This window comes from Littorina saxatilis, linkage group LG10 (assembly GCF_037325665.1).
Source record: "Littorina saxatilis isolate snail1 linkage group LG10, US_GU_Lsax_2.0, whole genome shotgun sequence".
Lineage (NCBI taxonomy): Eukaryota > Metazoa > Mollusca > Gastropoda > Littorinimorpha > Littorinidae > Littorina > Littorina saxatilis.
The window spans coordinates 26,354,814-26,377,779 of NC_090254.1; the positions used below are offsets into that span (position 1 = coordinate 26,354,814).

Sequence of the window (22,966 nt, forward strand, 5' to 3'; positions counted from 1 at the left end):
TACATCAGTGGTGTTCGCGTTTCTTTTTCTTACCTTCGGTTGGACAAGTATGCCTTTACGAGAAATCGCTATGTTCCTGCTATAGGCCAATTTCAGTTCGAAGGGGGTAATTTTAATTTCACATTCAATTCCCTACATCTGATGTTTCACACGATTCGCACGTAAGATTATTCAGTCAAAAGTGGAGGGCTCTGACAGTATGACACAAATAGGGCCCCAATTTAAAACCCGGTGGGAATGTGTTCTAGTGTTCGCAGCTGTGATTAGATCCGCACGGTCGTGGCATATATAATTATGTGTGTATCAATTAACTTGACACAGAAATACACCTGTCAACTGGGGCAAATATGCCTGGCGGTGTGCTCTTCAGTTTCAATTGAGATAACGCAGACTGATTGGCATGTACACATGTGGTGTATATCGAGGCTTGCCTATCACACGCTACACACACGTGCTGGGGGTGAGCTTTACCTGTTTACTACCAAAAGCAGCCGTTCTAAGATTGCCTTGAAAAGTCACATGCTGACCATGGTATGCAATTCTTACTCTGCCAGGTAAGAGCTGGTTTACAACTCGTCAAGGGAACACAAACAGAAGCCAGCTGAAAGAGCAAACATATGTTTTCACAGGAAACTGGACCGCAAAGAATTCTGATTGTGTGCTGAAGGTGCATTTTGTGGGGTGGAGTGCACGACTGAAATATCGTTAAAAACTTCTCCTGCGTCGCTATTGATTTTGAGCGGTGTTGTGTCATATATGGAAAAACTGAAACTGTCACAATACGGACCTTTATAAGAGAGACCATACAACATGATTTCTTGCTGACATTTTGACTTCAGAGACCAAAACACGTAGAGTAATCTGAAACATTCACTTCCGGGATTGACTCCAAATCAAAGATTGAATCATTCCGTCCTGACTTCAAGGACTGACTCTTGTGCTGACTGGATGGGTCTCAGATCTTAACTAACAGGATTGAATCCAAGCTTTAAGAGTTTGGGGTCCTGACTTCAAAGGCTAAAACATTGCTAAGTCTCCGAACCGTCTTGTCTGCAGGAATTGACTTTATCGTTCTGCTGTGGTAGACCTTCGCTTGGAGGATTTAAAGCCTGCATTGTAAAGTCTCAGACTTTAACGTCAAGTGTTAAATCCTACAGTGCTGAATCTTGAAACAGTGACTTCAAGGATTGTATAGTTCTACAAGTGTGAAATCTTGAATCTTTACTTGAAAGTTTGGACTGTATCCTACACGACGGTGTTTTGGATCTTGGCTGCAAGGATCGAACCCGACTTTCTTCAATGACGCATTATTAAACTAAATTTACTAAACTAAATCCTCCATCGTCTGCTGAATACTTCAAGGACTAAATCACATCTTCTTTCTGCTCCTTCACTTCAAAAACCGTACCGTTGGGATTTGCGGGACTTTAAGTTTTAGACACTGTCGCCGGTGACTTGTAGACACTGTTGCCGGTGGGTGGTTTTTGTAGATACTGTTGCCACAGAGTTTTTGAGAAGAATTTGATTGTGGCATTTAGACACTTCTGCCAGTGACTTGCAGGCACTGTTGCCACGGACTTTTAAATACCTTTACCAGTGACTTTTAGACACCGCTGCCACTGAGAGACTTGCAGGCATTGTTGCCACGAACTTGTGAATACCTTTACCAGTGACTTCTAAACGTGTTGCCGTTGACTTTCAAGTACCGTTGTTAAAAAAACAAGCCTTCAAGATGATGCCAAGGCTGAACTACAACTCCATGGACCACCGCCGTAGCACGGACCTGGAAGTGGACGATAGTCCAGAAGAAGAGTCCACTCATCGCTATATCAACCTGGAGAGTTTCGAGCTGCCGGACGCCCACAAGAAAGCTGTTCCTTCCTCTCCTCTCTTGTCCGGTAAGAACATTCCGACCAAGATCGCATCGTATTTCCGCGGATTTTGTGCGAGTGAGGAACTCTACGATACCCTTCCTGGTGGCGCCAAGAAAAAGAGAAGTGTGTACGATCTGCGGAGGAACTTGGGAGCCTTAGGAGGAGTGTTCGCCCCTGTGGCTCTGGGTCAGCTGGCTACCAACATCTTCCTGCGAGTGGGTGAGTTGATTAGATATTATATTTGGCAATAATTAACGCTGGGAAAAGTGTAATGAGGGACGGGTGTGATGATGCGTTTTGACGCTCGCAGTAAGGTTGTTCTCGTAAAGATGTGCAGACGGGGAGACCGATGGAAGGATGGACGGACGTACACACACACACACACACACACACACACACACACACACACACACACACACATACACACACACACACACAAACACCCACACACACAAACCCACACACACACACACACATACACACACATACACACATACATACACACAACCACACAAACACACATACCCCCCCACACACACACACACATCCACACACACACACACACACACACACACACACATACACACACCAGGAATGTCAGTTTACAAATCAGCCCTATTTTATTGCTTTCTGTGACAAGCATCAAATATTGTCCTGGAAAACATATTTAATCGACCATTTGCCTGCTGTATTGTTGTCATTTGATTAATTGCCACTGAGACCGCTCGTGCAGGCTTCTTCTGGTAGCTTCTTTATTTCCACTGCCTTTTTACATTTAGTCAAGTTTTGACTAAATGTAGAGGGGGAATCGAGACGAGGGTCGTGGTGTATGTGTGTGTGTGTGTGTCTGTCTGTGCGTGTGTGTGTGTAGAGCGATTCAGACCAAACTACTGGACCGATCTTTATGAAATTTGACATGAGAGTTCCTGGGAATGATATCCCTGGACAGTTTTTTTAAATTTTTTCGATAAATACTTTTGATGACGTCATATCCGGCTTTTTGTAAAAGTTGAGGCGGCACTGTCACACCCTCATTTTTCAATCAAATTGATTGAAATTTTTCTAAAGCAATCTTCGACAAAGGCCGGACTGCGGTATTGCATTTCAGCTTGGTGGCTTAAAAATTAATTAATGACTTTGGTCATTAAAATTCTGAAAATTGTAATAATTTCTTTTTTATATAAAACGATCCAAATTTACGTTCATCTTATTGTACATCATTTCCTGATTCCAAAAACATATAAATATGTTATATTTGGATTAAAGACAAGCTCTGAAAATTAAAAATATAAAAATTATGATCAAAATTAAATTTCCGAAATCGATTTAAAAACACTTTCATCTTATTCCTTGTCGGTTCCTGATTCCAAAAACATATAGATATGATATGTTTGGATTAAAAACACGCTCAGAAAGTTAAAACGAAGAGAGGTACAGAAAAGCGTGCTATGCAGCACAGCGAAACCACTACCGCGCTGAACAGGCTCGTCAGTTTCACTCCGTTTTGCACAAGCGGCGGACTACGGTCATTGTGAAAAAATGCAGTGCGTTCAGTTTCATTCTGTGAGTTTCACAGCTTGACTAAATGTAGTAATTTCGCCTTACGCGACTTGTTTCTGTTGCATCCAAACTGTACAGTTATTGTAGTTTTTAGAGGCTGCCCGATGGGTTTTGTTGCAGAGTAGTTGTCAAGCAGCAAAGCGTGTGTGCACGAACGTGCGTGGTTGTGTTGATATGTCTGTCTGTCTGTCTGTCCGTCTGGCGCTCTGTCTCTGTCTCTGTCTCTGTCTGTCTCTCTCTGTCATTATCATCGTCTTCAGACGTTTCGGGTTTTTTTTCTATGGATATTTTCCACGTTTAAAAAAATGTTTGTTGGGTTAGGTAGTTGGCCGGCTGATTGACGTTGTTGTTGTTGGTGGTGTTGTTGTAGTTGTTATTTCTGTTGGCCCGGTTTACTCGATAGTTGTTTGGTTATTTTTGTGTGTGAGGTTTTGTTGTTGTTGCTTTTTGATTAGAATATCATGGACGAATATATGCTGAGCTTTAAATGTTTATCTTTGTAAAATCAAGCTCCCCGATCTGTGTCTCTGTCTATCTGTTTCTCTGTCTCTGTTTCTGTCTCTGTCTCTCTCTCCTTCTTCTCCTCCTTAACCCCCTTGCTGACACTCCTCCTCCTTATATTCCTACCTTTCCTTACCACACTTCCAGCTCCTTTTCCCAAATAAAGTAACTAAGCCAGATACCCTGTTGACCTAGAAAGAGATCTTTTACCGAGCTCACGTGCAATGACGTCATGGGGGGGGGGGTGCAGGGAGTGTATTAGCTTTGGGCAATCCACTTTATTGGACACGATCTTGGGGTCGGAAAAAAACGATAGTCCCTCCCCAGACAATTCCAGAAGATGTGATCGAGAGAATTTAAATGGGCAAGGACGTCTTCTCATACTGGGCTTCGCTGATTCATACAGCACGGATCTGTGCATGGCTTACAAATTGTGCAGTTAGGCTGTCGCAAGTGAAAGTTGAAAGCAAAATCGTTTTCGTGGAAGTGATTATATGCACCACCAGATCTATCTGTCTATTATATGCACCACCAGATCTATCTGTCTATTATATGCACCACCAGATCTATCTGTCTATTATATGCACCACCAGATCTATCTGTCTATTATATGCACCACCAGATCTATCTGTCTATTATATGCACCACCAGATCTATCTGTCTATTATATGCACCACCAGATCTCTCTGTCTATTATATGCACCACCAGATCTATCTGTCTATTATATGCACCACCAGATCTATCTGTCTATTATATGCACCACCAGATCTATCTGTCTATTATATGCACCACCAGATCTATCTGTCTATTATATGCACCACCAGATCTCTCTGTCTATTATATGCACCACCAGATCTATCTGTCTATTATATGCACCACCAGATCTATCTGTCTATTATATGCACCACCAGATCTATCTGTCTATTATATGCACCACCAGATCTATCTGTCTATTATATGCACCACCAGATCTATCTGTCTATTATATGCACCACCAGATCTCTCTGTCTATTATATGCACCACCAGATCTATCTGTCTATTATATGCACCACCAGATCTATCTGTCTATTATATGCACCACCAGATCTCTCTGTCTATTATATGCACCACCAGATCTCTCTGTCTATTATATGCACCACCAGATCTCTCTGTCTATTATATGCACCACCAGATCTATCTGTCTATTATATGCACCACCAGATCTATCTGTCTATTATATGCACCACCAGATCTATCTGTCTATTATATGCACCACCAGATCTATCTGTCTATTATATGCACCACCAGATCTATCTGTCTATTATATGCACCACCAGATCTATCTGTCTATTATATGCACCACCAGATCTCTCTGTCTATTATATGCACCACCAGATCTATCTGTCTATTATATGCACCACCAGATCTATCTGTCTATTATATGCACCACCAGATCTCTCTGTCTATTATATGCACCACCAGATCTATCTGTCTATTATATGCACCACCAGATCTCTCTGTCTATTATATGCACCACCAGATCTATCTGTCTATTATATGCACCACCAGATCTATCTGTCTATTATATGCACCACCAGATCTATCTGTCTATTATATGCACCACCAGATCTCTCTGTCTATTATATGCACCACCAGATCTATCTGTCTATTATATGCACCACCAGATCTCTCTGTCTATTATATGCACCACCAGATCTATCTGTCTATTATATGCACCACCGTCTAAGCTTTTACACGAGACGAGACTATTCTTTCATTTAGATTCACACAGGTCAATAGCATGACAACTTTGTTTGCAGAGTTGGTGTGTGTGTGTGTGTGTGTGTGTGTGTGTGTGTGTGTGTGTGTGTGTGTGTGTGTGTGTGTGTGTGTGTGTGTGTGTGTACGTGTGTGTGTGTGTGTGTGTGTGTGTGTGTGTGTGTGTGTGTGTGTACGTGTGTGTGTGTGTGTGTGTGTGTGTGTGTGTGTGTGTGTGTGTGTGTGTGTGTGTGTATGTGTGTGTGTGTGTGTGTGTGTGTGTATGTGTGTGTGTGTGTGTGTGTGTGTATCACATTTACACTAATTCAGCAAACATTATGATGGTTTTTTTCGGCCATAAGTCATTTAGCTAAGTCTGACTCTGCGGATGTGAGAAATACATGATAACTCTGCGTTCTTGGTCTCTAAGGAAGACTTGTCCCCCCCCCCCCCACCCCCATTACCAATTACCCTTTGATGGATGAGGGGGGTGGAGGGTATACGGTAGGCTATGATTGTGGTGCTCCTGTAAGTATAGTCTTCTCTTATTACAACTTGCCTTTAACAAAGGGAAGGCGGCGTTTTTATGAATTCAAGGCATTTAATTTTCCGTTCTTGTCCTCCAGTTATTTCCAAATCTTGACTAATGAAAGTGTTTCTTTGAGAATACGTGTATTCAGATATTCCATGAATCTTTTTCGCAAATTTACTAAGAACACTTTCGCACTCTCGGACATACTTTTGACAATAATGCCCCATAACAGCGGCCATTGGACCTAATTAACAGTTGGAGGCCGAGGAAATCCGTGATCCATCTGTGTCAGAGGAAGGGGGGATAGCTAATCACATCAGCTTGCGTCTGGTATTGATTCAATTCAGGCAAAACTTCAGCTGGATTCTATCCTCTCTGTGACTGTCCCTGTCTTTCTCTGTGTCTGTCCCTGTCTTTCTCTGTGACTGTCCCTGTCTTTCTCTGTGACTGTCCCTGTCTTTCTCTGTGACTGTCCCTGTCTTTCTCTGTGACTGTCCCTGTCTTTCTCTGTGTCTGTCCCTGTCTTTCTCTGTGTCTGTCCCTGTCTTTCTCTGTGTCTGTCTCTGTCTCACTCTCTCGTGAATCGCACATGTCTACAGAAATTAAGTTAAACAGCCTTAAATTCCTTCCCCCTCAAAACCCATCTTTCCGCATTCAATAAGTTTCTTTCTTTATTTGGTGTTTAACGTCGTTTTCAACCACGAAGGTTATATCGCGACGGCATTCAATGATTTAGGCTGTCTTTATGTTTAAAATAGTTCATGGTGATATGTCCAAATATGTTCAATCGTATTTTACACACGTTACGAAGAGGTATGGGTCTCACAATTTACTCCCACCAATTCCTCGTATTGATCTTTATAAATCAAGCTTTGCTTTTTCAGGATCATCTCTGTGGAACTCTTTGCCAATTGAAATCAAAAGATCCACATCTTTAAAAGCCTTTAAAAGGCGGGTGCACACCCACTTGATGACAATATAAACTGCTCCCTGAAATATAATTTGTATTGTGTATTCTGATTATGTATGCAATGTTCTTAAGTTTTTCATCGTATATGTGTTTCAGTGATAATGTATATTTAGGGAATATGTATATTCCCTGAAAAAATCAGTGAATATATATATTCCCTGTTTCAACAAGTGACTATGTATATTCCCTAAAATTCCTAGGGAATATACTTATTCCCGGAAATTTGAGGGCAAATTCTATACTTATTCACTGATTTGTATTTTGCACACACAGAGCCTTGATGTGAGGATGAAATGACACGACAATAGTGTAATAGGAACCATTTTAATGAGTGGTTAAAAATTACATAGATTACATAGATTGAAAGTAAAATAATTGTAAAACATAGTAAAACACTGAAAGAACTTTGTAAAATATTGTCACATTGTCATCGCTACTATCATTTGTTGTTGCAGGATACTTTGCTATGACACCTCGAGTTGCACTTTAGTTGTGCTTTATAGCAGGAACATTTCTTTGTTTGGCATCGTTTTGATCCGTTGCAGTTGCAGCGCACGAAGCCTTGACCACCGCAGTTGGAAACTTCTTGGACCGCTTTTCTAAGTGGCAAGGTTTTTTGGAGGTTAATGTCCTCGGGGGTGTACATAGCATACGAGCAAATATCGAATTGAAGTATCCCGCTTGTCAAGCCTATTTTATATAGTCCACTGTCATCCTTGTCAATAATGACTCCGACGAGATTTCTCGGGTCTGTTTTAGTGGGGCTCGTATGTTGCAGACGCACTCATAAATCATTCACATCTTGCAACAAACATCATACTTTGTGATATTGTTCTTTATAATTATTTAAGGGATTTCAGATACAGAGCCACTTCAGAAATCGGTTTTTTTGTTTTTGATAGGGAATAAAAGGCTGCATTTACAGCAGACGAAATTCGTACCAAAAGCGCTCAGCAGTAAATATTCCCAACTCAGCAAATGTAAAATTCAATGGTTTACCATGCACCAGAAGTTGTCTGCTGATAACACATGCATGACATAAATACTCTTATGGGTATTTTTGTGTTCTGGTATTTAATTTGATCGTTTTTAGAATTTTATATATCCGCAGCATGAAAATTCAAGATGGCGGCCTCCGCAACATTGCGTGTTTTGATTTGAGCGAAAACAACGTTTCTGAAGGTAAGTTTTCAAGAATACGCATCCATTCACCAATGTCACATCATTTTACTGTTTAATTCTCCCCTGGGGTCTGTTATTCATCGGGTGAAGCGCTGAAATGCAGAGACTTTGTTTAATCTTGCAATAGCTCATTAGCTGGATTGTGATGCTGATAGATCTAGATCTATCTGTTGATTACAAGTAAGGAAATCATGATCGCCACGCTGGTGATTTTAAACAGATTAAACGAACTTTGAATAAAAGGCGAGGAGAAAGAGATTGTTCATGGTATGATAAATGATTAGTCCTGCCTACGTTGTGGACTTCCATAAGTCTCTAAACGGCTGAGCTGGGGAGGGGTAGAGTCAAAAACTGAGTGAGGGTAGGCCAGATAGTAGGATGACCAGCTGGAGATAAAAACACTCCACTCCCCATGTCTTTACAGTGTTGTGATCAAACTTTCAAAGACGAGGTAACAGACAAAAGCATACAGTAGTGTATGCTAATCAAATGAGATAAGTGGTTTTGAAAAATGAAGAGGTACCGCTCTTTGAGTTTTACAATTTTGGTTTGTTGCTTGTTTCTCATCCTTTTGCTTATTCTAAGTTGACCGTGCATTGGTGTGAATTTTATTTTTACAGGATATATACAAGAGTTACACCACATGCCGGTTCCTGGGAACAAGCGTTCTGCATTTATTCCGGTGCCACAGAAGGGAGCTGATTTCACTAGTACTACTGTATCAAGGTTTGTTACCAAATACATCTTAACAGTAAGATTTTTTTATTTGTATTAATTGGAACATGTTTGCACATCATTTGTAAGCGACCTCTGTGAATTTGATGGGTTTAACGTACGTACCCTCACTATGGTCAACATTCTGTTAGCGACTGTTTGAAGCGAATAAATGTAGCGGTCAGAAAGATTCCAGAATCAGTTGGGTCACTGGAAACTGTGTTTGTTTGTTTTTTTAACCTGAAACAGTAAGAATTATACGAATTCATGAAATAAAATTTTCTTTCATTTTGGTCTGTTGTGTGAAGACTTGCTAACCCGGCTTTGACCAACTCTCTGAGATAGTAAACATTATTCAAATACATTCAAATAAAAATTTCACTTTTCATCTGTGTGAAGGGTACCCCAGGCTGATTTCCTGCACCATGGATGTAGAGGAGGCCAGACAGTCTGCTTCTCATTCCAGCTGTGTTGTGGTTTTTTCTGCTCGTGAAGTGTATCGCCACATTGCCAAAGCCATTGGCCAAGAGAAGTCACCCTGTCTGCCCATTTTGCATAGCCTTACAGGCTGTGACACTATGTCGTTCTTCAATAACCAGAAGGCTTGGGAAGTATGGCAAGCATTTGAAGACGTCACTCAAACTTTCTTCAGGTTGTCTGCTCCTCTTTGTAAGCTGAGTACCACTGACAGGGCAGCACAAGAGCTTTTTGGTGTACATTTGTAGGACAAAACCAGCAACGTACTGGGTGTAAACAGTGCTAGACGGTACCTCTTCAGTAAAAAAGAGCTGCCGAATTGACCATAATCCCCTTACAAGTGAGGTGCTGCTGCAGGACATGAGATTGAGAAGAGCCATCTACCTATTATACTTCCAAACTCTGTGGGCTGGCAGTTCAAGGCTGGAAAGTTGGAGTCATTCTGGACGAGCTTTCAAGAGGTATCCAGCGTGTGCCGAGAACTCATGAGATGTGCCTGCAAGAAGAGCTGTACAACAAAACGCTGCAAATGCTGCTAAGAAGGACTGCAGAGCACAGCTCTCTGCAAATGTGCTTGCATGCCTGTGAAAACTGTCAGCATCTAAACTGTGCAAAAATATTATTGCACCCATTTTCATACCCCAACTAAAACATTTATTCCTGTGTCATTTTATTCAAACTGTCTATGCCATTAAAGGCTCGCATCTTCGCTATCTGGCACATTTTTTTTTTAACATCATCATTTACGCCGTCAAAATAAGGATACCCTTGACGTGACAAAGAGATGTGACAAAAGCTTCGGGTACCTTTTAAAAAGCCGACGACAATTCCTGAGGCACAACTGGGTCACTGTTGTATACGAAGAGAAAGTCAACTTGATTATCCATCCAGAACAGGTTGTTTTATTTCGCCATCTTGCATATTTCTAGTGTTGTGCCATTGTACATACTGATGTATGTGTCGATCTCACGGATGAGATGTTTATGTGTCAAATTTGAGGGATACCCAAGTCAACTAAAATCCATGTATTTTAGCAATGACCAAGTGGGTTGCGTTGCAACTTTCAGGAATGTGTGTCTACACACGAGGCGTAGTTCAACCGTTTGAGTACACTTTCAAATCTTCACGAAATAATATTTTAAAAACTGCCACAGGTTTGTTGACTTACATCCCACATATTTTTGACTTCGCATGTATATATGACAGATGGTTGTTTCAAGTACTGCCAAAGTTTCTTTTGAGTATAGACACTTGCCGGAATGTGCCAGTTGTGTAAACACATGAGAACAAACAACGTTTTCGAAATACAGCGATTATGAATTTTAGTCGACTTTTGAGTTGATACATTACATTTTTATCAGTTTTATTTTGGGGGTACCCTTATTTGGGCGGCGGTCAAATAACCCATGTAAAGGCCACCTTTTATCTTAAAAGTGTTCCAGTTAGCCAAGTTGAGTGCCCTCAATAGCATACATTGAATATAACAGCACAGGAATGAATGTTTTCGTTTTGGTATGAAAATTGGTGCAATATATTTATTTTTGCACAGTTTAGGTAATCCACAAATTCTTCAACCCTGCCACCCACACCGTCCAATCATTCTCTGCACCAACAATACATGTATTGTTTTGTTTAAAAATGTTTTTGTGTTAGTTTCTATTGCAAGAGAATGTCTTGTAGCATCAAAAATGCCTAAATACCCTTTTATTGGCGGCCATTTTGAAAATTGTAAAAAAACTACCGATTCCTTAATTTTTTCACGGTGGCTCTGTATCAGGTTTTGTTAAGCAAAAGCAAATGTCCATTTACGCCAAATTTGCTGTTAATCACATGAAGTGAAATATGCCTAACATACCCAACCGTTTACACTGGCGGCCATTTTGAAAAATTGTTTAAAAACTACCCATTTTTTTATTTTTCGCGATGGCTCTGTATCAGGTTTTGTTAAGCACATGAAACTCTTCATATTTGCTAAATTTGGTGTTTGTTGCATGATTTGAATGATTTTGCAACATAGGAGCCCCACTAGTGGGGCTCGTATGTTGCAGACGCACTCATAAATCATTCACATCTTGCAACAAACATCATACTTTGTGATATTGTTCTTTATAATTATTTAAGGGATTTCAGATACAGAGCCACTTCAGAAATCGGTTTTTTTGTTTTTGATAGGGAATAAAAGGCTGCATTTACAGCAGACGAAATTCGTACCAAAAGCGCTCAGCAGTAAATATTCCCAACTCAGCAAATGTAAAATTCAATGGTTTACCATGCACCAGAAGTTGTCTGCTGATAACACATGCATGACATAAATACTCTTATGGGTATTTTTGTGTTCTGGTATTTAATTTGATCGTTTTTAGAATTTTATATATCCGCAGCATGAAAATTCAAGATGGCGGCCTCCGCAACATTGCGTGTTTTGATTTGAGCGAAAACAACGTTTCTGAAGGTAAGTTTTCAAGAATACGCATCCATTCACCAATGTCACATCATTTTACTGTTTAATTCTCCCCTGGGGTCTGTTATTCATCGGGTGAAGCGCTGAAATGCAGAGACTTTGTTTAATCTTGCAATAGCTCATTAGCTGGATTGTGATGCTGATAGATCTAGATCTATCTGTTGATTACAAGTAAGGAAATCATGATCGCCACGCTGGTGATTTTAAACAGATTAAACGAACTTTGAATAAAAGGCGAGGAGAAAGAGATTGTTCATGGTATGATAAATGATTAGTCCTGCCTACGTTGTGGACTTCCATAAGTCTCTAAACGGCTGAGCTGGGGAGGGGTAGAGTCAAAAACTGAGTGAGGGTAGGCCAGATAGTAGGATGACCAGCTGGAGATAAAAACACTCCACTCCCCATGTCTTTACAGTGTTGTGATCAAACTTTCAAAGACGAGGTAACAGACAAAAGCATACAGTAGTGTATGCTAATCAAATGAGATAAGTGGTTTTGAAAAATGAAGAGGTACCGCTCTTTGAGTTTTACAATTTTGGTTTGTTGCTTGTTTCTCATCCTTTTGCTTATTCTAAGTTGACCGTGCATTGGTGTGAATTTTATTTTTACAGGATATATACAAGAGTTACACCACATGCCGGTTCCTGGGAACAAGCGTTCTGCATTTATTCCGGTGCCACAGAAGGGAGCTGATTTCACTAGTACTACTGTATCAAGGTTTGTTACCAAATACATCTTAACAGTAAGATTTTTTTATTTGTATTAATTGGAACATGTTTGCACATCATTTGTAAGCGACCTCTGTGAATTTGATGGGTTTAACGTACGTACCCTCACTATGGTCAACATTCTGTTAGCGACTGTTTGAAGCGAATAAATGTAGCGGTCAGAAAGATTCCAGAATCAGTTGGGTCACTGGAAACTGTGTTTGTTTGTTTTTTTAACCTGAAACAGTAAGAATTATACGAATTCATGAAATAAAATTTTCTTTCATTTTGGTCTGTTGTGTGAAGACTTGCTAACCCGGCTTTGACCAACTCTCTGAGATAGTAAACATTATTCAAATACATTCAAATAAAAATTTCACTTTTCATCTGTGTGAAGGGTACCCCAGGCTGATTTCCTGCACCATGGATGTAGAGGAGGCCAGACAGTCTGCTTCTCATTCCAGCTGTGTTGTGGTTTTTTCTGCTCGTGAAGTGTATCGCCACATTGCCAAAGCCATTGGCCAAGAGAAGTCACCCTGTCTGCCCATTTTGCATAGCCTTACAGGCTGTGACACTATGTCGTTCTTCAATAACCAGAAGGCTTGGGAAGTATGGCAAGCATTTGAAGACGTCACTCAAACTTTCTTCAGGTTGTCTGCTCCTCTTTGTAAGCTGAGTACCACTGACAGGGCAGCACAAGAGCTTTTTGGTGTACATTTGTAGGACAAAACCAGCAACGTACTGGGTGTAAACAGTGCTAGACGGTACCTCTTCAGTAAAAAAGAGCTGCCGAATTGACCATAATCCCCTTACAAGTGAGGTGCTGCTGCAGGACATGAGATTGAGAAGAGCCATCTACCTATTAGACTTCCCAACTCTGTGGCTGGAAAGTGGGAGTCATTCTGGACGAGCTTTCAAGAGGTATCCAGCGTGTGCCGAGAACTCATGAGATGTGCCTGCAAGAAGAGCTGTACAACAAAACGCTGCAAATGCTGCTAAGAAGGACTGCAGAGCACAGCTCTCTGCAAATGTGCTTGCATGCCTGTAAAAACTGTCAGCATCTAAACTGTGCAAAAATATTATTGGACCCATTTTCATACCCCAACTAAAACATTTATTCCTGTGTCATTTTATTCAAACTGTCTACGCCATTAAAGGCTCGCATCTTCGCTATCTGGCACATTTTTTTTTTACATCATCATATCATCATTTACGCCGTCAAAATAAGGATATCCTTGACGTGACAAAGAGATGTGACAAAAACTTCGGGTACCTTTTAATAAGCCGACGACAATTCCTGAGGCACAACTGGGTCACTGTTGTATACGAAGAGAAAGTCAACTTGATTATCCATCCAGAACAGGTTGTTTTATTTCGCCATCTTGCATATTTCTAGTGTTGTGCCATTGTACATACTGATGTATGTGTCGATCTCACGGATGAGATGTTTATGTGTCAAATTTGAGGGATACCCAAGTCAACTAAAATCCATGTATTTTAGCAATGACCAAGTGGGTTGCGTTGCAACTTTCAGGAATGTGTGTCTACACACGAGGCGTAGTTCAACCGTTTGAGTACACTTTCAAATCTTCACGAAATAATATTTTAAAAACTGCCACAGGTTTGTTGACTTACATCCCACATATTTTTGACTTCGCATGTATATATGACAGATGGTTGTTTCAAGTACTGCCAAAGTTTCTTTTGAGTATAGACACTTGCCGGAATGTGCCAGTTGTGTAAACACATGAGAACAAACAACGTTTTCGAAATACAGCGATTATGAATTTTAGTCGACTTTTGAGTTGATACATTACATTTTTATCAGTTTTATTTTGGGGGTACCCTTATTTGGGCGGCGGTCAAATAACCCATGTAAAGGCCACCTTTTATCTTAAAAGTGTTCCAGTTAGCCAAGTTGAGTGCCCTCAATAGCATACATTGAATATAACAGCACAGGAATGAATGTTTTCGTTTTGGTATGAAAATTGGTGCAATATATTTATTTTTGCACAGTTTAGGTAATCCACAAATTCTTCAACCCTGCCACCCACACCGTCCAATCATTCTCTGCACCAACAATACATGTATTGTTTTGTTTAAAAATGTTTTTGTGTTAGTTTCTATTGCAAGAGAATGTCTTGTAGCATCAAAAATGCCTAAATACCCTTTTATTGGCGGCCATTTTGAAAATTGTAAAAAAACTACCGATTCCTTAATTTTTTCACGGTGGCTCTGCATCAGGTTTTGTTAAGCAAAAGCAAATGTCCATTTACGCCAAATTTGCTGTTAATCACATGAAGTGAAATATGCCTAACATACCCAACCGTTTACACTGGCGGCCATTTTGAAAAATTGTTTAAAAACTACCCATTTTTTTATTTTTCGCGATGGCTCTGTATCAGGTTTTGTTAAGCACATGAAACTCTTCATATTTGCTAAATTTGGTGTTTGTTGCATGATTTGAATGATTTTGCAACATAGGAGCCCCACTATTTGCCCTCTGTCAAATGACGGTATTGGTACTGTCACATTGTCTCCAATGCTACCCTCGACTAAAACCCGACGACTTCTCTTTAGCATCCTTTGAGCCTGCATTTCTTGAGCTTCATGTGCTCTCTTTCTCTGCTGAAGAACTGCAGCACGACGTAAAGAGAGAGGAGACATCTTTTTCCCAGTCACTCGCACATCTGGTTGTGAAGCGTGAGTGTGTGCATGAACGGCAGATACAACCCGAAGGGAAAATGGACAAACTATGAATAAGAGGGAATCTTAGTTTAATCTTGGTTTAAACAGTTTTATTCGGTTGCATAAATACAAAGCCGTAATTGAAAATTGTAATTAAGGGAGCACAACAAGTTTAATCTTAACTTCAATTCAATAAAACAAGTGTCGGATTGTCAATTTTATGTTCCTAATCCTTCAAATATTTTGACATTATACTTAACATCTTAAATGATATTTCTTCCCCTACCTCAACATTGACGGTTGTCTCTGAACCTGTGGCGTCATCATGGACGACAAGCATCATAGGCCCTGGCTCCAAGTCCAATCCGGTAGGGTCTGCAGAAGGCACAGTCTCAGTAGAGGTGGCTGCGTCATCGTCATTCTGAAACAAAAGTCAGTCTTGTAAACTAGAGAGAGATAAAGAAAGAGAGAGAAAGAGAAAGAGAGAGAGAGAGAGAAGGGGGAGGGAGGGGGAGAGAGAGAGAGAGAGAGCGAGAGAGAAAGAGAGAGAGAGACAGACAGACAGATACAAACAGAGAGAGAGAGAGAGAGAGAGAGAGAGAGAGAGAGAGAAAGAGACAGACAGACAGTCTTATAAACTAGACGGACTGAAGAGAGAGAGAGAGAGAGAGAGAGAGAGAGAGAGAGAGAGAGAGAGAAGGGGGAGGAAGGGGGACAGAGAGACAGAGAGACAGACAGATACAAACAGAGAGAGTGAGAGAGAGAGAGAGAGAGAGAGAGAGAGAGAGAGAGATCAGAACTCACGTCTTTCCTCCTTCTGATTAGGCAAAAAAAAAAAATAGGTGTGGTTACGATAACATAGCAAAAAAAAATAGGGTAGGTAGGTAGGCAATCACTTTTTTGTTTTAAACTTTTTTTTCTAATGTGTACAAATTAAACCTACTTGACAGGGAAATAAGTGTGCGACTCGGGCGCTTTCGCTTTCATTGCGTTTTTTGCACTCGTTTTTTTTTATTTTTTTTTACAAATGTAATAAAAAGTTATAGGATCGGCCCCTAAAAATAGGGTAGGTCGGGTTACCGTAACCACACCTATTTTTTTTTTAGGCCTTAATTTGGTGGTATTACCACATTGAATGACCTCATACTTGTTCAAGACATAGTGCTGTCTGGGCGTTTTGCTAGCCGCGCGGACACCTGTCCTATATTCATTTATGGTATCCTGATATTCCTCCTTGCTGACCAACACTCTTTAGTTTTTTGCTGCCCAGTTTCGAAGTTCCTCTACAAACTGTTGCTCCCGCCTCAATTCTCTCTGTGCAATACTATCCATCTTTCTGCTGCGACAACTGAACTGTAAAATAATCCCCACATTGTCAGGTGTCACTTGTAAACTGATAACAAGTCACAAATTGTCCCTTCGTGTACTTTCTCAAAGCTCAACTCAGTGCTGTTCAACCGTGAGAACCATGTTTCTCACAACAAGTTCACTTCGTAATCTCATCAAGGCTCTGTGTGTGCAAAATACAAATCAGTGAATAAGTATAGAATTTGCCCTCAAATTTCAGGGAATATACATAGTCACTTGTTGAAACAGGGTATATAATATATATTCACTGATTTTTTCACTGTAACATATGCATGTCTTTGCCATATTCGTAGCGTTCATTAACTAATTCATATTGTTTACATGTGCCAATAATGTTATAAAACTGTACCTAAGGGGATAAAATAACGATTGGCTGTAGCTTTCGAACACAGAAAAAAATATTTTAGTATTGCAAAGTGGTGTTGATAGTGTCGAATGTAAACAGAACAGTCTCAAAGTGAAAGTGGATGTTTTCCGGAAATTGCGCAGGCGGAAATATACGATCTCTCACAGCACATATTCGCAAGAATAAGGCCACAGGCTTCAGCTGACAAGCTACAAGTACATCTAATTTTCTTATGGGCCTATGTACTCACGTGTCCAGCAAAACTTTGGCGAGTTCAGTATCCCCTTTGTACTTGGTTCTCAATTTGAAGCGATGGGCCTCTGACGAAAACAATCTTTCTTTCAGCGCGACCCAGCGCTGGTGCTGCGTGGTGATGAAGCAATAAGGAGTCCACTTTCTCTTCTTAGCAGATTTAGCCTTGGCAGCTTTAGACGGGTTTACTTCTATCTTTTTTGCCACTGTACGCAATCGCGCTTTTACTGTCTCCGACGCCATCTTTGGTTTACGAAACGTCACGAAGTGACGTCAACGGTCTAAAAATAGCCCAAGTCCTGGAGAACTGTTGCTAAACAATGCAATAAAGAATCAATTATTTATCGTAATTGGTAAGGACTTCAAACCTAAAACTTTGCAGGAAGCTTAATTTATACATCCCCGCAACGATGGGAGAAAGCCCTGGAAGTAATTAAACTAATTAAATAGGACTATCAGGGGCGGATCAGTTGCTTTGTAAGGGGGGGTGCACTTTGAATCCAAAGTGAATGTGATGGGCGCGAAGCACCCGAATTTGCTAGGGGGGTCCGGGGGCATGCCCCCCCCCCCCCGGAAATGTTTTTGGCCCAAACTCGGAAGCACGGCTGAAAATGGTGCCATCTGGTGCCATTTGAACTTAGAAATGGTCATAGAATCAGCTTTCCATTTTTTTTTTTTTTTTTTTTTGCTGACTCTATTGTGCACCCCCCCCCCCCCCCCCCCCCCCCTCGTCCGCCCCTGACTATATGTCAGCCTTTAATCTGAATGTGTACTTCCTCGACCCCCTCTCCCTTCTTCTTGAAACTAAACTGCCTGTTTATGGCCCCGTTTAACGATCCATTGCTGTTATGAGGGCCCCAAAGGGTTTTAAATCGTGATCGTTATTGGCGATTTTTGACCTTTCTGTGACCGTGATTGCTGAAATTTCCATTTCTGTGATCGTGATGGGACTTTGCCCGTGATCCGTGATGACAAAAAAATCAAGTCTCGTGATCGTGATCGTCATTTGTTTTCATCATTGACTGCGGTGATCATTGACAAAAATCAAGGTAACTGTGATCGTGAAAGCTAAAATTTCCCTTCCCGTGATCGTGATGATACCCCCCCTTTGGGGCCCTCTGTTATGTTTTTGGTTTTTTGTTTGTTTTTGTTTTAGCAATTTCCACAGAGATCATGGATCCTTGAACATATTTTACTTCAGTAATTTGAGTTTTCCAGTCAGCCGGTCCATTATATTATACACAGTGGATATACAATTACAGATAGACTCATCCTACGTCAAGCAGGGACATTTCAATAATGGCAACAGCTGCTTCATGACATGGCAGGCAGTAAAGAACTTCGTTTACACACAGCTGTGTCAACTCTTTACAGCAGCACGCGAGGCGGCGCACGAAAAGTGTGTAAAAGAGAGACGAGAGAGACTGACTGACTATTAGGGTTTAACGTCCTCTTAGACAAACTGGTCTATATTGGGACAGGTATTGGTAATACGCTGAAGATATGGTGTGATACTTTGATTCAAACAAGCCCGCTGTGGCTGTCTTCTTCGACACACCAGCATTGGGTTTGTCTCGTCAAAGTATCGAAATACGATCATGATAATCAGAGACGAGAGATGATGCATGCGTGTCTTCGTGTTTTCCAAGCCCTGAGACTTTCGCTGTGAACGTGGGATCTTTTTCGTGCGCATGTGTGCACACGGGGGTGTTCGGACACCGAATAGAGTCTGCACAAAGTTGACTCTGAGAAATAAATCTCTCGCCGAACGTAGGGATCGAACCCACGCTGATAGCGACCAACTGGCTACAAAGCCAGCGCGCTACCAACTGAGCTACGTCCCCGAGAGAGAGAGTGAGAGCGAGAAAGAGAGAGAGAGAGAGAGAGAGAGAGAGAGAGACTGAGAGAGAGAGAGAGAGAGAGATTGAATCTAGTAAACACACACGGTTCATTTCAAAGGGAGAAGGTAGGGGGTAGTCGAACTCCGCGATTTTCTTGAGAAGAAAACAGAATAATGCATCGTTCTTGACGCGTCTGACTCAGATGCTAAGTCAGGAAATAACAGTTCGCGGTTTTTGTTATTACATTTTGCAACACTGCCTGCAGTTTAGTTAGAAGAGTCAGTCTGACATGGCACGGAGGTAGCACTGTACCAGTGTCGACACAACATGAAGGTCAGCAGTTATGTGGTCGATTTCTTCTTGAAAGGCGTTGCGGTCGACTTGGGCCAGGCGCCGAACATCCGGGGGCGTTTCCTCCTCTTGTCGGAATGACGATGTCTGGGGTGCTGTTTCACTGTGACAGTCATATGTCAGGACGTAGTCGTCTCCCCTTGCAATCAGCGTCTTCTTTCCACCTTTTCTCGCACACACGACTTTTAAGAGGGCGCGATTTCTCTTTTTGTTTAACAGTTTTGATTTCAGTTGGGCGTTCTTTGTGCTGCAGACTTTTTTCGCCACTGGCCGGTTGGTGCGGTAATGGCGGCTTCTTGTCCATGTTGGCTGGAGCTCAGTCGAAGGACAAACACTGTGTCCTCTCCCTCACCAGCAACTTTCCACGATTTAACGAGGTGGTCCGACAGAAGGGTGGCTAGGATGGATTCCACATGTGTTGGTAGTCCAACAATGGTCATCATGACGAGTTGTAAAGCAAACACTTAGAGAGCTCCTCAGTGTCACGTCGACTTGTCTCTTACGCCAAGGGACACCACTGAGAGGGAGAGAGAGAGAGAGAAAGAGAGAGACTGAGCAAGAGAGAGAGGGAAAGAGAGAGAGAGACTGAGAGAGAGAGAGAGAGAGTGTGTGTGTGTGTGTGTGTGTGTGTGTGTGTGTGTGTGTGTGTGTGTGTGTGTGTGTGTGTGAAATAGTGATAGAGAGAGAAAGAGAGAGAGAGAAAGACTCTAGGGGGTAGAGAGAGAGAGAGAGAGAGAGAGAGAGAGATAAAGAGAGAGTGGGAGGGATAGAGAGAATGAGGGAGAACAGTTCAGTGCTGAGAGAAAGAGAGATAGAGACGGCAAGAGCCGAGAGAGAGACGGGCAAGAGCCGAGAGAGAGAGAGAGAGAGAGAGAGAGAGAGAGAGAGAGAGAGAGAGAGAGAGAGAGAGAGAGAGACGGACAGATCATTTGCAGTACATCGTAGTTTTAAGTTGTAATGATTGATAGTATCAATCATAATGACACGCAGCGCGGAAACGGTATCAGTCACGCGAATATGACGGATTAGACATTACAATCCAGTAAACACTGGATTTTTCTAGTTTTGATCTAGTTTGTCGTTTGTCGTTTGAAGATTAGTACTAAATAGTAAAGACTGCTGAAGCATTCAACTGAAGTATTGAAGTAAGTTGCTGACGTGGTGTGCTACAGTTACACTTGAATAAAGCTTATGAAGTCCTTCTTGAGTTAAAGAGTCAACATCCTGGAAATCGACCACAGGCACTTGACGGGCTATCTTTGCCAATATATACGTACCGTATATAGTCCTAGTATTAAGTAGGAGAGCTCACAAACCCCACCCCGACCTCCTCTTTGTCAAGTGCCCGTGAAATCGACAAAGAAATATGAAACAACAACGGGATTTTGACAGCCTGCATACGCATATGGGACTCTTTTTTGTGTGTGAAACGTTAACATTTCATGATTGTGATTCATGCTTAAGATTAAGTTTCAAAAGTTAGTACAAATCTGTCAGGTGTTTTTTTTTCAAGTTACAAACAAAGTAACTGTTTTGTGTGTGTTCCATATTGTTCCTCTATCGACGGGCGCAGTGGCGTGGTGGTAAGACGTCGGCCTCCTAATCGGGAGGTCGTGAGTTCGAATCCCGGTCGCTGCCGCCTGAGTGGAGATTTTTCCGATCTCCCAGGTCAACTTATGTGCAGACTTGCTAGTGACTTAACCCTTAACCGTACACGCAAGCACAACTTGAGACCAAGTGCGCACGAAAAAGATCCTGTAATCCATGTCAGAGTTCGGTGGGTTATGGAAACACGAAAATACCCAGCATGCTTCCTCCGAAAGCGGCGTATGGCTGCCTGAATGGCGGGGTAAAAACGGTCATACACGTAAAATTCCACTCGTGCAAAAACACGAGTGTATGTGGGAGTTTCAGCCCACGAACGCAGAAGAAGAAGAAGAAGATTGTTGATTTGTTTACATATATGATATCTACAATAGAATCTTTACAAATCCATCAGAAGTGGTTTTGTGAAAAAATCTGATACCCATTCTCAAGTTTCAGTCGTTATCTTGAAAATTAGCACGTTAAACCCTATTTTAATTTTTTATTTCTGGCCTCAACACGCCTTGAACTTACAGAAACGTTCACTTAAATCTTGACACGTTTTAGTTTTCTTCCATCTAATCTCAGGTTGTGTGTGTGTGTGTGTGTGTGTGTGTGTGTGTGTGTGTGTGTGTGTGTGTGTGTGTGTGTGTGTTTGTTTGTTTTGTGTTGGTCAGTTTGTTTTTATCTCGTGAATTTTTGCCCTTACTGAAGAAGTACAGTTGAAACCGTCCGTGGCAAAAATCCTACTTCTAACAATTGCAAGCTCAGGCCTTCACTCCATTCAGACTGTTTTTCTTGTTCCCTTTTTCTGAGGGGGAAAAAAAACTAGCCAGAATAACCTATGAAGTGAAATTAATTGATCACCCGTGACTGTCATCTGACACACAGACACAGTCATGCATAAATTCAACTTTGACACCACGCTAACATCACTGAGTCACAACTGACTTCGCTTTGTGCAAAGGAAGCGGCGTCGAAAGGGCGGCAGAGCACGAGAATATCACTGTGTCACCGGGTTCAACTAAGTCCAACTGCAAAACTGTTTTTAATGGCCCGTTAGTGCAGTAATTGTTTTTATCCTACATACGTGAGAGAGACACCCGTGAGACAATAATCGTTCATATCACACGTGTGTATATCATGTAAATGAGGTCATGTCAAGCCAGTCTGGCAAGGACCTGTTTTTCCACTGCTTATGATGCCAAAGTCACAGAGACAAACGTCATTATAGAAACAAAAATTGCGCTCGCTAATTACCCTCGATGAATCTTTAGAACTAACACGTCACGCCACACCGTCTTTCAGAGTGACGTTTCTTTTCTTTGACGTAATAGATTGCACGAGGCTTTAGAAGAGATCGAGGTTCCAAAACAAGCGTCTTCAATTTAGCTGCCTCGACTGCAGGACATTTTCAGTAAAATACACGTAAGTACAGTATGTAGGATAAACAGAATACTACATTGCTTGCTGTTTTGTACCAGATTTACACTCGTTGCTTTTTCAAATAGTGAACAGCTCGCTTTCGCTCAAAGTTCAATATTTAAAAAAAAAACATCGTGTAAATCTGGTACGACACAGCAAGCCATGTAGTATTCTCTATTTCTCGGCGGCTTTCAGCCTGTGAAACCTGAGGCCTCTTCTTATGAATTTTCTGCATAGACAAAGAGCAGAACACAAAAGGCTAGAAATAAAAGGTTCTTCTGCCTCTTTACTGTATGTAAAAATAAATCACTGAATAAGAATAGTGTGCCTGTGGCTTTCGTATTCAACCAGATAATACAAGTGATTGTGTACGGCGCCTTTAGTCATTTGTAGT

At 41.4% G+C, this 22,966-nt stretch overlaps 1 protein-coding gene across 1 annotated transcript in view; it reads left to right on the top strand.

Moving 5' to 3' along the window:
* The first annotated feature begins 515 nt into the window (after positions 1 to 515).
* LOC138978531 (solute carrier family 12 member 9-like) overlaps positions 516 to 22,966 on the top strand; it is a 69,714-nt gene continuing 47,263 nt past the window's right edge. Inside the window, exon 1 of the mRNA XM_070351268.1 lies at positions 516 to 2,093. Coding sequence (XP_070207369.1) covers positions 1,733 to 2,093 — 361 coding nt within the window. The 5' untranslated portion in view covers positions 516 to 1,732. The remainder of the gene's footprint in view (positions 2,094 to 22,966) is intronic.